At 42.4% G+C, this 14,046-nt stretch overlaps 1 protein-coding gene across 2 annotated transcripts in view; it reads right to left on the bottom strand.

Moving 5' to 3' along the window:
• Window positions 1–9,223: 9,223 nt before the first annotated feature.
• The window catches only part of TMEM67 (transmembrane protein 67), a 31,458-nt gene continuing 26,635 nt past the window's right edge, over window positions 9,224–14,046 (bottom strand). The window contains exons 24-28 of one of the 2 annotated variants that reach the window (XM_065628032.1): window positions 12,967–13,083; window positions 12,780–12,884; window positions 12,317–12,419; window positions 10,209–10,351; window positions 9,224–9,769 (exon numbers count right to left, since the gene is read on the bottom strand). In XM_065628032.1, the coding sequence (XP_065484104.1) occupies window positions 9,689–9,769; window positions 10,209–10,351; window positions 12,317–12,419; window positions 12,780–12,884; window positions 12,967–13,083 (549 nt within the window). In that variant the 3' untranslated portion in view covers window positions 9,224–9,688. The remainder of the gene's footprint in view (window positions 9,770–10,208; window positions 10,352–12,316; window positions 12,420–12,779; window positions 12,885–12,966; window positions 13,084–14,046) is intronic. The other variant, XM_065628034.1, reaches the window with a different exon arrangement.

Genomic DNA, 14,046 nt, shown 5'->3' with positions numbered 1-14,046 from the left:
GGTTGTTTGAAACATTTCTGTTCCAGGCTTGAGTACGGCCTTCATTACGTGTGTGTAAGCATAGAGAAAAATTACGTTAGATTAACAGCATAGCTCATCAGGAGCATGCATACCTTCCCCTGCTCAGAGATTAACCCTAAAAATAAATATTTTAGGAGGAAACTGTGCTATTAGGCAGCAAAGGGGAACAGGCCACCGATAGGGTTTAAGCATGTGCTCAGTGTGTTATTTTGAGAAGAGCATTTACAAGCACCAGCATCACTGGCCAAAGGAAATGGCGATTTCCCCTTTCCTTTAGCTAAAATCAGTCCTTGGCAGCAAGGGAGATGGACAGCTGGAGCATCACCAGACTTTGGACAGGGATGTGAGCTTTGGGGCAGTTTTATGGTTGCTTACAGCATTCCTTTAAAACCCTTAAGCAATGCCTTGCAGCCAGGACCGTAACTGGACCCCACTGGCTCTTGAGCTAATGGTGACAAACAACTAAGGGCCAGGGGAGCTAATTTTAAGCTGCCAGCATGGCCACCCCTTTAGGAGCCATCAGATTTATTTACAGAGGTGGTTCCAGGGTGGAAAGTGCACTTCGGGGATACCCAGAACCACTGTTGTGAGCCCTGCGGGGAGGTGTCTCTGCTCCCCGCCGCACTGCTGGCGCGGGTGCTCCCGCAGAGCCGGGCCCTGGTCCTGGCTGCTCCCAGCGAGAGCCCGCGGGACGCAGAGGAGGGGCAGCTCCCGGGGAGTCCCTGGGAGGGAAAAGGAGCGTTTCTGTCACAGCAGGCAGTTTGTCTAGAGGGATCAGGCTTTGTGCCTGTCCATCCCCAGGGTTTCTGACACTTCTCCTGGGAAAATCGTGCAACGGCCAGCCGTGCAGAGCGAGGCCTTGGCTTGGCCTGAGGGCACGTCCTGGGGGGCCGCCTCCCGTCCTGAGGGGAAGGCATGGACCTGGAGTGGAATAGACAGGTCCGGGGATGTCTCAGGGGTGAATTTCAGGCTTGTCAGTGAGAAACCTGCTCAGCAGGCTGGGCAGTGTCACATTATTTGGATGAACATACCCTCTACTTGCTTCTGTTCCTAAATTAAAATGACATCTTCTCCCAATAAATCCATGTTTCTTTAAACTCTGCTTCAGAATGCTTGTAACTAAGGAGATTTGGCCTGTTAAGATGTCCCATGGAGAGGTGGCCGAGTTTCCGTGTTTCTTAGCAGGAGCTCCAGATGGTTTCACTGTTTATCAGGAGAGATCACAGAAACACCGTCTTCCCCTCCACCTGACACGCACACACACTTTCTCTTGCTGTTTACCACATCACGGAAGCCTTTTCACTCTGTGCATGCAATTTATGCTGGTTTCACCCTGAGTGAAAAATTCAGTCTAAGTTCCTCTTGAAGCAGATGCTCTCCAGCGTAACCGGTGTTCAGCAGAGAGCAGCTTGGCAGGAGCAACTTGTTCAGAAAAGCATTTTTTCTCATGCAGGAGTAAAACCAAGTGCAGACTCATGAGTCAGAGTGTGAGATACTGAAACAGGTTGCCCTGAGAAATTGTGGATACCCTATCACTGGAAGTGTTCATGGTCATGTTGGACGGGGGTTTGAGCAACCCGATATAGTAGAAGGTGTCCCTGCCCATGGCAGGGGGCTTGGACATGATGGTCTCTGAAGGTTCCTTCCAACCCAAACCATTCTGTGGTTCTATAACTGCTTATGAAATGAGAGGGTTGGTGGTTCGCCATGGGTCCCTCATTCACTCTGAGGGCGACTGCAGAGACCCCAGAGCTCCCTGGGGAAGCACATCAGGCTGCCTTGGTCGGGCACGCACAGGTAGCCAAGCATGTGGCCATACACCCAGAAGGGAGCCCAGGGATCAAACAGGAGTATCAGTGGTCTAGTCTCCAGAAACCAGACCTGCAGATCCCAGTCATATATTCACTGTGGATCTCCTGAGCCTTTGTCACACAGGGCGAAGCTTGAAGGCGGCGCCATCCAGGACTGTAGGCACCTTTCTCAAGAAATGCCATATTTGCTGGGACAAAGGAATCTGTGTGGTGATTCTTGGGTAAGGTCTGAACACAAAACCATGTGAGAAGCTGTCATCACAGGGCAAGCGTCTCTGCTGCATCAGGTTCGGGTCCCTCATTCTCAGCCCAGCTCGGAGCACGTCAGGTGGGGAGATCGCAAGCAGCCAGGGATCATAGCAGTACTGTGTGTTCATCATTCACATTTACTGCAGGTTCTTCTCGCAGAAAAGTGGCTACAGAGAAGGAGCACATGAGAACCATCCGCCTTGTATTTCCTGCACCATCCAAAAAACCATCCAAAAGAGCTGTTGGAGCTGAGCTGGGGCTGTGCTTTGCTGCAGTGCCGCCGGGCCAGGCTGGGCCCCGCTGTCCTCACTGCCCTGGGCACCTCTGCCCAGGCCTGGCTGCTCCATCTCTTCCTCTCTTCCCCTGGTGCCACCAGCATCGTCCTTTCGCAGTGGGGCAGCAAACCCTGACAGGGCTCCTTTCTCATCAACAACCCTCCAAGCCCCGTTCCCGGTTAGACCCATTTCAGCACCGCCGCACAGGCGGCGTCAGGGGCCGGGGCTCATTCCCAGCTGTGGGGTGACTTCTGGGGGTGTTTGTTTTGGAGCGCAGGCACCGCAGCGCTGGCTTGCTCTCCTTGCAGACTTCGACTGAGCTGACAGACTGACGGGAGGGTGCGAAAGGCAGCCGGGATTTTGCACACCAGCGTATACACAGGCACAGAATGTGGAAACATCCACCTCCTCTAATTATACACTGTTGTTTCCAGTGAGGCTTTTATAACTGCTGGTGGCATGTCAGTGACTGTGGGAGGGAGGTGTGTTGTGCTTCCCAAATTCTCTAACTGCTGCTCTCACCTGCTGCACCCGTTTCAAGCTCTCCCAGTTAAAGTAGCTGCAACCAGGCAGTGCTGCAGAGAAAGGGGAAGCTGAGAAAGCTAAAAGCTTCAGGAAACAAAAGCCAGAGGGGATCAATTCCTTGCTGTTCCTCTAATGTCTATATATATTTAAATGTGTCTGCTACTTAATGGCATCTTTAAGAGTCCCAGCCCTTCCCTGGTAATGATTGCTGAGGGTGCAGCCTTGCCCGTGATGACAAATGATGGAGAAGGGTCAGAGGAGCAAAGAGCACCGGGTGGCACCAGGAAGAGAGGCTCCGTTACCGCATGGTCGCTTCTGGCTTGACATCTGGTGAGTATGGGCAATGAATATTGTTATTTCCAAGAAGTGTGTCATCGAAGCCTCATTCTACCTTTGTTCATACTGTCAAGAATAAACCCCTGGGGAGCAGTGTGAGCTCTGAACAGCAAAAGAGGTCAGGAAACTGTGTTTTGCTCGCAGTATTTGAAGCGAGGAAGCAAAACTGCCCCTCTGCTCCACTCTTGTGAGATCCCACCTGGAGTCCTGCGTCCAGCTCTGGAGCCCTCACTGCAGGAAAGACATGGACCTGTTGGAGAGGGGCCAGAGGAGGCCACAAAGATGATCAGAGGGCTGGAACTTCTCTGCCGTGAGGACAGGCTGAGAGAGCTGGGGTTGTTCAGCCTGGAGAAGAGAAGGCTCCAGGGAGACCTTATTGTGGCCTTTCAGTACTTAAAAGTGGCCTATAAGAAGGATGGGGACAGAGTTTTTAGAAGGGCGTGTTATGACAGGACAAGGGGTGATGGTTTTCAACTAAAGGAGGGGAGATTCAGGCTAGACATGAGGAGGAAATTTTTTATAGTGAAACAAAGAGAAACTAATTTCTGACTGTATGCCTTTGGGAGTAATAAACACCTGAGAGTTCCCTCATCTGACATCATCTCCACTCCGACCTTCCAGTATAATGTGATAAATATGGAGCTTTCAGTACAGCTGTTATTGAACATAAAGATCCCAGCACAATTCCTGTGTCCCCTTGCCAAGATTTTTGGGGGGCAGGGGAAGAGGTGTCTCTCTGCAGGCCCAGGAGAACCTGGAAATGAGGAGGTGAGGGCCAGGGGCTGGGGCAGATGGGGCAGCTGCCTGGGGCTGTGCCCCAAAGCCAGCACCTGGGTCTGTCCTCTGGGAGGGCACAGAGGGAGATGCTGGTCCCCACGGTGCTACAGCAGCTCCACAGCACGTGGAAAGGACTCAGGGGAAACCATGGCACGCGAAGGAGCAAAATCCATTTGTCCCAGCTCGGCTGCTCCCAGCAGGGTACTGATGGAAAGGGGATCAGGTCCGGCTCTGGGAGAGACTGAGCTGTTTGCTCAGGATGGAGGGTGCAACAATTCTTGTCCCAGGGATCAGGCAAAGCCAAAAGCAAATACCTCCATTCAGCATATTCAGGAAGAAATTGAGACCTATTTTTCAAATGATTTGGAGGGGATTATTTTCCTGCAGTTGTAAACCAGGGTGGAAAGGTCATGGAGACCACGGGGTTACAGGTCATTTTTTAAATTTCAGTTTCTTCATACTGAATAAGCTTTTCTGCCACCCTGATGCACTGATCTGTAAAATGGAAATTTGCTAACTGCTGTAACAGTAGGCACTTATGAAAACAAAACAAAACAAACAAAAAGAAACCATATAGATCTGTCTCTTCAATTGTTGTGTATTTTGTAGGCATAACTGTGCTATGACAAATATGTTTCCTTCTCTCTGCTTGGATATAGCCTTTGCCTTTCGTACCATAAACACTGCAGGTTGTGAGGTTGTGAGGAGATTGTTTGGTGTGGGCTCTGATTTCACAGGCAAAAAAAGAACAATTCTGAACACTTAAAGGGAAACTCTCAATGTCAACTAATGTGGTGCTGTCTCTGGATGTCTGCAGAGACTTCAAGCCTCAGAGCTATTCCACAGGTGAGCTTCAAATATCGATTATTTCTCAACTAACCTCAAGGGCTGCCTCACCTCTCCCCAGCTGCCAGGTTTGCAGCGATTCCTGCTGTGACAGAGGTCACCCAGGAAAACTAAGGAGGTGACAAGTCTTGAGTAACACCAGTAGGTTGGCAAAGCCGTCTGGATCAGAGACGGATGCAGGTGGTCAGGGGTCTGGACCATCAGGACTCAGTGAAGCTCTGCCAGGATAAGATGGAAATGTTCATCTTACAGAGGTGCAAATGCATCTTTGTGGAGTTTCCTGGGGATCAGCCCTCAGCCTGAGCTGTGGATCCAGGTCCTCCATGTGGGCACCAGAGCGCAGAACTCCCCGCAGGCTCCTGCCCGCAGAGGCTGGCAGCAGTTCGGTGACACCCACAGCCATGCCGCCTTTAGCAGCCAGTGGTGCGCCAGTGAGGATGGTGTTTTGCCAAACCAGCTGTGGCAGGTATCATCTTCTGTCTGCTGTGGCATGGTAAGAGTCACACAAGGAAGCTGGGAGTGCTGGGGTAGAGATGGTATGTAGCCAAGAATGGAGGCAAAGCTGGAGGAAGCCAGTGCTCTGTTTGGAGGTGTCTTGGTTTCATTCTGTCTTCCTTTTAGACATACACAGAAGTCGGGAGTTCATGCCTTTAAACTGATTTATAACGCTATGTTTGGATTTTCATTCTCACCGAAGGAGCTGTGCTGCTACCCTGAGGCACACCTTGGCACGCAGTTCATTGCCAGCCAGCTTGGCAGGAACCTCCTCCAAAGGCCACCTCCCCTCAGCCTCGGGCCAGCCAGGCTGCGTGTCCCTCATGTGGCCAGGGACGCAGGGACGGGCAGCAGCAACCCCAGCAGAGCCCCCGGGCAGGATGGTGGTGCCAAGTAGGAGGCTGGGGTTGGTACCACCTGGAGGCCCTGGCTTGAGGCACAGGAGAGAGGGACAGCGGAGTAGCACCGTGAAACGGTGAAAAGATGCAGAAGAAAAGCATGTGATACCGAGATCCTGGCTAGAGACAAGAAGAGACATAGGGGAAAGCAGGTGTTGAAAGAGACTGGTTTTGAGATGTTTGATAGTTACCTCCTTCCACCACCCCAGCTCACTCGTGATTGTTGCAGGAACGTAACACAATGTCACCCTTTCCTAGTTACCTACTGCTTGTATACTCCCTTTCAGACTGAAAACACACAGAAAAGCCCACAAGCTTGGCTTGGGTGGCATCGCCGTGCTGCTTACACTGCAGCATCTGATGGGTGGGGTGAAGTTTTGAGCATCCCACCAGTTGCACTTCCCAACTCTGGTACAATTTACTTCCACGGCACACCTGCCCCTGCCATTACAATGAATGCTGTAGTGAAATCCAAATCACTCAAGTCCTCGCTAGTAAATGAAACCTGGGATTTTCAAACATATTATTGAAATTAGTGTCCCTTGTCTGCATATGAGTTATAATTATTTGTGGAATTAACTGTTTTAGTATCTAACTCCTAAGACACTCGGCAAAAAGCAACCATCGAATTCCATGAGTCGTGGCTGTACAAACCTGTACCCCCCACTGCCACACTGACTGCAAAATCCCTTCCTTGCACTTGTCCTGACAGAGCTGCTGTGGGCTGCAGAGCCAGCAGCAGCTTCCTGTGCGACTCTGAAACCTCACATACATGGAAGGAAAAGTGTGTTGTAGGCTTAGGCCAACTGATTTAACAAATACAAAAAAATTCCTCCAGTCCTTGAAAATATTTTTATTGCTCAGAGGGATAGACATGAGAATTTGAAATGCCGTGTGATTTTAAAATAAAACATTTAGAAACTTGAAAGACATTCATAATGTGAATGACACATTGTAGCTGCATATTAGTTTTAAAAAGGAAAAACATTAATTTGAAAACAAAATCATAGGAGCTATTTCTTGAACAAACATCAAGCAATAGGAGAACAAAGCGCACTCAACCCGTTTCAGGTGTTCACTGGACAGCAAGAATGAGGAAAAGCTTCTATGAATTCCTGGAGCTTTTGATTCCTGTAATTATTTCCTAAATCACGTAGAGCACATGTGTTAGCTATATTAACATTTTAGATAAATGACTTGGAAAAATAAAACACAACAGAGTAGTGTGTGCACTGTGGAGAAAGAGGAGGACAAGCAACTGAACTGTTTTGACAGGACATTTTTAGATTAACCTATCATTTATCTGTAACAAGAGTTGCATTTAGCAGTAGTTCTCGCAAATTGCAAGGTCATTAAAGCTTTCACATGCCCTTCTGAGCAGCAGATAATTAAAGGCATATCTAAAGCAAACTCAAGCACGATTTTTGCACGGAAAGGTGTACCTGGTTACCCAAAGCATTGAGAGCAGGGTCCAGAGTGACAGGCCCGTGCTGAAATGTTTCCACCTCTGCTGGTACTGGGACTAACTAAATTAAAACTACACAGTGATGTCTACAGATGACACAACCACATCTTCATTTTGCTTGCAGACATTCTGCAACACGCTAGTTTACCCATGTCTGGTTACTACTTTTTACTTATTTTGACTGAAGTCGGACAAAAATGGGGCCATTCTGGATGAGGTATGTCTGAAATGTGGTTCTGGTCCCTAGAATAACTTCATGATTATGGACACATCATGAGAATCTGCACAGAGAAAAGCTTGTGCCTGTTACCATTGACAATGATATACAGTCATATTGCTGCAAAGTGTCAGTAAGAAAAGACCTGTCTTAGGGTCATCCGTAGTCTAATTGCTCACTTATGGACCACAGCAACTTTCTACACCCTTTTATTAATAGTTACATCAGTCATCTTGAACAAATATAGTCACATGAGAAAGATTGTATTTCCTCTTGTACACTGACATTTCAGTAGGACTTGCAAGATCTGGAAAGTTCAGTTTAGTTAAGCTGTGCAAAGATATTGACCAAAGAAATACACGGGCATCATGTGAGTCTAACTTTGCCTTGCAAACGTCCTAGTGCAGACCATTTTTCAGATTGCTCCTTGGCTTCATTTACAGTTTTGGCACTCAGTAGATCACTGACAGGAATTATGACAGAAACCTCACAACATGATTTTTGGCTGTTTTAGCAGATCCAGGCCCTAATGGACCCTTTAATTACTACATTCACTATAAAGGCAACAACCTTTATTTTATTTATAGCGGCCATTTCACTCTGTTGGAAATTTTGTGTTCCCACCTTTTTTGAGGCATAATGTACACCAACAAACTAAGAATTATGCACAGAAGCAGACAAAAGTAAGGAAAGCATGACATGGAAATATTCATGCTAAACTGCACACTAATAAATGGATGTTCCACAGAAAATCAGCTCTTCAGTTACCTACTTTGTCACAGCTTTACTGGCATACACACATTCTACCAGTTAACAACAACTATATTAGACTAGCAAGCTATTAATACAAAGGTTTTGCAAGGCCAAAAGCAAATGCACCAGAGCAATAATGTCCCTGAGATTTATGTCCATAAGTTTAATATCATGATATGATGTGATATCAATGTGAAAACATGTTCCTCTTTATGAAGCCAAGAACCACCTGAAACACAATGCTGCTTCAACTCAGATAAGCATGTTGGCATTGAAAATCTGCTAGGTCCAACTAATCCTGCCCTCAGTCTCTGTTTTGGAACAAGCATGGTAACCTCGACTTACATTTTTATGGTGTTTTTGCTGGTGAAAGTCCCTTGTTGAATCATCTAAAGACAAGTAACAGTTACAAAAACAGCAAACACCATTCATGTTTAATCATTTACTGAAAAACAGCATTTTAAAAAACTAGGGAGACTTTACAGAGGGAGGTAGACACCTCACTTTGAGGTGTTTTGAAGGCCATTCCTATTCTCCCTTAACACTTAATAAGTGGCACTTGAATAATTATTAACTCATCTAATAATTATTAACTCATCTAAATTCCAAAAATATGACAGTAAAATGATTATAGTCTCTGTGTTGTTCCTAAAGATAATAAAGCTAGAAAATTAGAGACAGAGGTACATGAGCATATATAGGCACCTGTGAAAACACTTCTAAACAGATAAGAACAATTACTTCTATTTCACTTGTGTGGAAACAGCACAGAAGAATTACTCTATTTCCCTGGGCATCTTGCATCAGATGACAGAAGATCAGGAACAAACCCCAAATACCTCTAACCTCTCCTCTGCCTGTTTTTCTGCATTGTTGTAACACTACTGTATTTCAAACACCAGGAACCTTTGTCATGTGCAGTCCACATCCAAGAGAAACAATGATAAAGACCAAGAGAAGAGACACAACTGTACAATACTATGAAATACTAAAGAAAAGTTAACATTTCAAGTTGGAGTCACTGTAAATAAGTGATTTTTAAAAAGCCCTCTTGAAATATTAACTTAATCCAGAACAAATTCTGTGCTATGTAAAACTGGAAATATGTCTGCTAAATATATAGCTCAAAATAAATTACAGAAAAAAAGGGATTTAAGTGATTTTCAGAAAATTTAAGAGTTGACAACCTCTCCTGCCAACCAGAATGCTCAAATTTTTGCCTCAAAGTGAGTGGTCCTTATCTTTTATCTTATTCTAATAATAACAACAGTAAGTTTACTTCTGTCTTATTTTCATGTACTTTTCCTTTTAAAGGCCTATGGCTTAGTGTTCACAAATTAAAACAAATATTTGTAAATACATAAAGTTTAATAGCACACAATATAAAAATGATACATTTCAAAACCATGACATCATTATTATTGAAAAGTGCACTACAACTAATCTGCATATCGGAGATGCTTTGATCGTGGACATAAATTCCCTTATTAACTTCTCAACAAAGTTTTTCATCTTCTTAATTAAATGAGAAATCTTTCATCCACCAAGGTTTTGGATGCCAAATTCTTCTGCCCAAGTGTATTACGAATAAACCTAAATATCTAAGAACATTTTAGAAAATATGCATTAAAGAAGAAATACTTAAAACAGTATGTTTCAGTACTTAATATAAAATAATAACTTCATACTATCTTTAAATCATAATAACGAGTAAATTAGGTGCTTAACTTTGTTCAGCATTTTTTATATCTTTCCAACCTGAAATATGATATAACTATGTGTGATTAGTTTTAATAGTCACTTGTGTTTTGTATTGAAAGTTATTTGTAGCCTCTTTATTCATGACGGGCATGTGAATAAAATTAATTTCTCAGAAGCCTATTTGACAAAAAAGTCAAAGAAGTATTTTATAAGCTCTCAGTGCAATCTTCTGTCACCACATACTGCTAACCTACTGCTTTAATTTTCTACTTAACTAAATAAACTTCCATACTAACCCATGTTTTTTAAATATTACTTTGTTCTTATATTAAAATTTACCTCTTGTTGCAAGTATGTTAGAATAGCGGCTAAAATAAAACTTTGAGAAGCCAGATCCACAACAGAGAAAAACAGGATATCGAAGATGAGCAGCGTTGTCTCATTGCCATAATAGAGAACATCACTGAAAGAGTGTCCTTCATCTACAGAAAGAAAAGAATTTTTGAAAAATGATTATTTCTGTGACATGCAAGTTTGTGTCAGTTTGTGCTGAGTAAGCTGGTAAGAAAAAGGAAAGTCAGAGCAAGAGCCACTTACGGCATTCTATCGAAGCAAAGTGATACAAACTTTTTCACTTATAAAATGGCTTAATACTGACAAACACAATAGGAAAAGCCCACGTGCCACACGCAACTTTATTCACTCCCAAAATCTTGATCAGATTGTTTAAGAAAGGCTGCTCTGAACAAGACGCAGATGTAACTTCCTCATCACTGACATATTTAGCCAGTGTAAGCTGTGGCCCTAAACAAAATAATAAAAACACATGCTTAAAGGTTTACTTAGAAGTAGCTTTACAACTTAACATCATCTTTGTTCCTTTGGTTAATAGTTTCCCAGGAACGGGTCTTTTAAGCTTAAAATACCTTCTTCATAGCCAAAGTAGTCTAGACCACTTATCCACTTCTTCATTTTATCAAAAAGCATGACTTTCAAAAGAGAAAAGAACATTTAAAATAAACAATTACAGAAAACAGGTTATTTTCCCTCTTCCTACTACATGTCTAATGCAAGTTTTATTTGAAACAGCATATTTTCATTACAACTTGTGTATGTCCTACTTCCAAGAAATTCTGATTTGTATCTAAACTTCTGGGAGCCATGGCAGTGTAAACCATCAAGCAGTATATTTACGCCCATCCTTCTGATTATGAACTTGGAAATGATGGCAGTCAAAAAGACCAAACCTTTGTTGAATACTGCACAATTTGGAGACAACACATCATGCTTGCTCAATTCTAACTCCAACATTGCATACCTGGCAACATCTACAGCTGAGTAAACCTGGGGTTTAGAACAGGGTTTTGGAATGGCTGATATTGCAAGGTGTGGAATCACAGACTGAGGCTGAAGAAAGTCCTAGTTATACTTTTAAGGCAGATAGAGGTTACCTGGCAACATCTATTAGTAAAGATAGTGCTCCACCATGACAGAGGAGGAGAGCCTAGGCCTTTAATGAATTAGGTGTAGCTCAGACATCCGGACTGAACAAAAATATCAGCCTACAACCATGGCTAGTTTGAAAGCATGTGCTGCATTCCTGATTACTAGTAAGGTTTACAATTCGGATTAGGATTCAGCTTTTGCAGCTGCAGTGTCAGAGAGCAGGGAAAGTTCTGCAAAGCTCAGTGATGTAATTGGCGGATTGCTATTACATAAGAATAATGACACGTGTAATGGTCATCTGGTAACATCTATGGATTGGGTTATGGTTCTGATAAGGTTTAGAGTTTTTGAACAGCAAAGCTGGAGAGCCAAGTACTTGAGGGACTCAAAATGAGGGTTTGCATCATCTTGGATCACTAGTTAATGTCTAGTGTTCATGCAGGTGATGGCCATACTTATGGTTAGGGGAAGAATCAGGGTTGGAACTAAGGTTTTCAAAGATAATTTTTGATGGATTCTGTACAGCTCAGGGACTGAGGAAGCAGATTGGTACCAGGCCTAAGTTCACAGCTTATATTACATTGCCACTAAAACGTCCTCACTGTGATCAATATCCTCTGTAAAGAAATTATCTTTTGTACTTTTGGTTGTTTCTTAAGAGATTTAGTTCTATATAGTAAAAAAAAAGTAACAGGGAGCTATTTAAATATTGCGGGTCCTTCTTTCCATTTACAAAGTAGATATCTGATCTAGAGAGTGCACATCTCTACATGGTGTCCTTTCAGTTACCTAAAAGAAAAAACACGGCAGTTGAGCGACAAATTCTAAATAAGATGTCTGTAACCTGAAGAACATCTCTTAAATACCTCCCTTACAACTGGTCGTTTAGTGACCTCTCCTGCTGTAAAGTCCAGTTTAGACTGCTAACCCTTGGGAAAGAAATCTACACAGAAACCTACATACTTATAATAGTACAAATACCAAGTCGCAAATTTTTTTACCATTGTAAAAAATACTTTTCTCTATTGGTTCCATGAACTCCATGCCAAGAATCCGCTCAAGCAGCAACTTATCTTTAACAATATAATCCATTTCTTTGTGAACCTATAAGAAAAGGAAAACCAAAACTTCTTGTTTTATAATTTCGAAGAAAAAGTACTTGTTACAAAGTGAAGTAGAGCCACCTAAGACCTTTATGAATGAAAAAAAGCACCGGTCTACTCCACGACAAAAATAAGTAGATAACAAAAAAGAATTTGTCATTTTTAAGAGCAGGCTGCACTGTTGGACAGTACTCAGTATTTTTTTTGAATGAAGGACTGTTCCAGTTGCTATACAGTCTTTAACAACAAGTCTTCAAACACATATGGTTAAAGAGAATTTACAGTCTTTCAGATTTACAATTTTTAGCCTCTACTTACTATAATCATATTTTCCTTAATATAGTAATGTCAATATACATACGTGATCAATAAAGGAACCGAGAAATTTGTTCATTGTGTTGTATGCCCTTGTGCTTTGTTCAAAAGTATTTGCAGAGGAGTCCAAAAGCCTTGCAGGACCACGTTTCTGAAATATAACATGACCATGACTTCAGCAGAAAAATTACATATTTTAAATGACATTTACAGAATACAAATATCTTACTTACTCTTGTTAGGGTTTCATGAATCCTGTCATAGTGCAGTCGCATTTTTCTTGAAATGGAAATCTGAAATGTCTGGCCATCTGTATTCGGCAACAAACCTCTCTGACTACATAGATTTTCCTATACAATTAAAGCAATTGGAGATTAACATTATTAATGTCATTCATAGACCCAAGAAAGTAAAAAGCTTTTAATTTCCTCTCTTTCATGTACTCATAGTACTTAATATCTCTAAACATTTGAATCCACTACAGCCTTGGTTCTATTTTAGCAAGGTTTTCTTAGAACATGAAATCCTGACCCCTGCTGTCACAAAGTCATATTCCTCTTCCCACCTGTGTTCAGTTCACTACTTTCCAATACATCTTTTGACATTCATTCTGAAGCCATTTTTATGTTTATAATTTATTCTATATGTGTCCTGCTCTTTTTGTGCTTTGGATTCCTGACTTTTTCCATATGTTTTTCAGGTCACATTTAATAAATCTCAAAAAACCCAATAAAATAGAAAATTTGACAACTCTATAGGGAAAACATCTGCTTTTTTCAAAAAATATATTAAAATAAGCAATTAGGAAAAAAAATATAGGAACACATAAGTCAAAAATATTATTAAAAAGATTCCTCCATATTTCAATGTCTGAGATTTAATTTTCACAGGGATATGTTTTTTTTCTGTCCACTTATCATTGAAATAGCAATATCCTTTGTCTAAGTTACTTTCTTCCTACTTATCCCTACAAAGATGCAAAATATCATGAAATTTAATGCAAAGTACTCCAAACTTGTATGAGATATTTTACATTTGCCTGATTTTGCAGCAAAGTGTCACCATTAAACCAGGACACAAAGATAAAACAAACTAGAAAAATACTTATTCAAATTAACTTCTGTAAAGAATAGGTTTATCACCAAAGAAGAAGAGATGAAATAAAATAATTTTTTCGAAGAGTAAATGTCTCTGTATGAGGAATTTTTGAGACTCGTCTATTTTTGAAAGCTTCTTGGTATGCACCTTTTTGAATGTGGTCATGAGCTTATGAAAAGCTTCAATATCAAAAAGAAGGTTCTTAAATGCACGAA

Source organism: Caloenas nicobarica, chromosome 2, assembly GCF_036013445.1.
Source record: "Caloenas nicobarica isolate bCalNic1 chromosome 2, bCalNic1.hap1, whole genome shotgun sequence".
NCBI lineage: Eukaryota > Metazoa > Chordata > Aves > Columbiformes > Columbidae > Caloenas > Caloenas nicobarica.
This window is presented reverse-complemented; position numbering and strand designations above follow the sequence as displayed.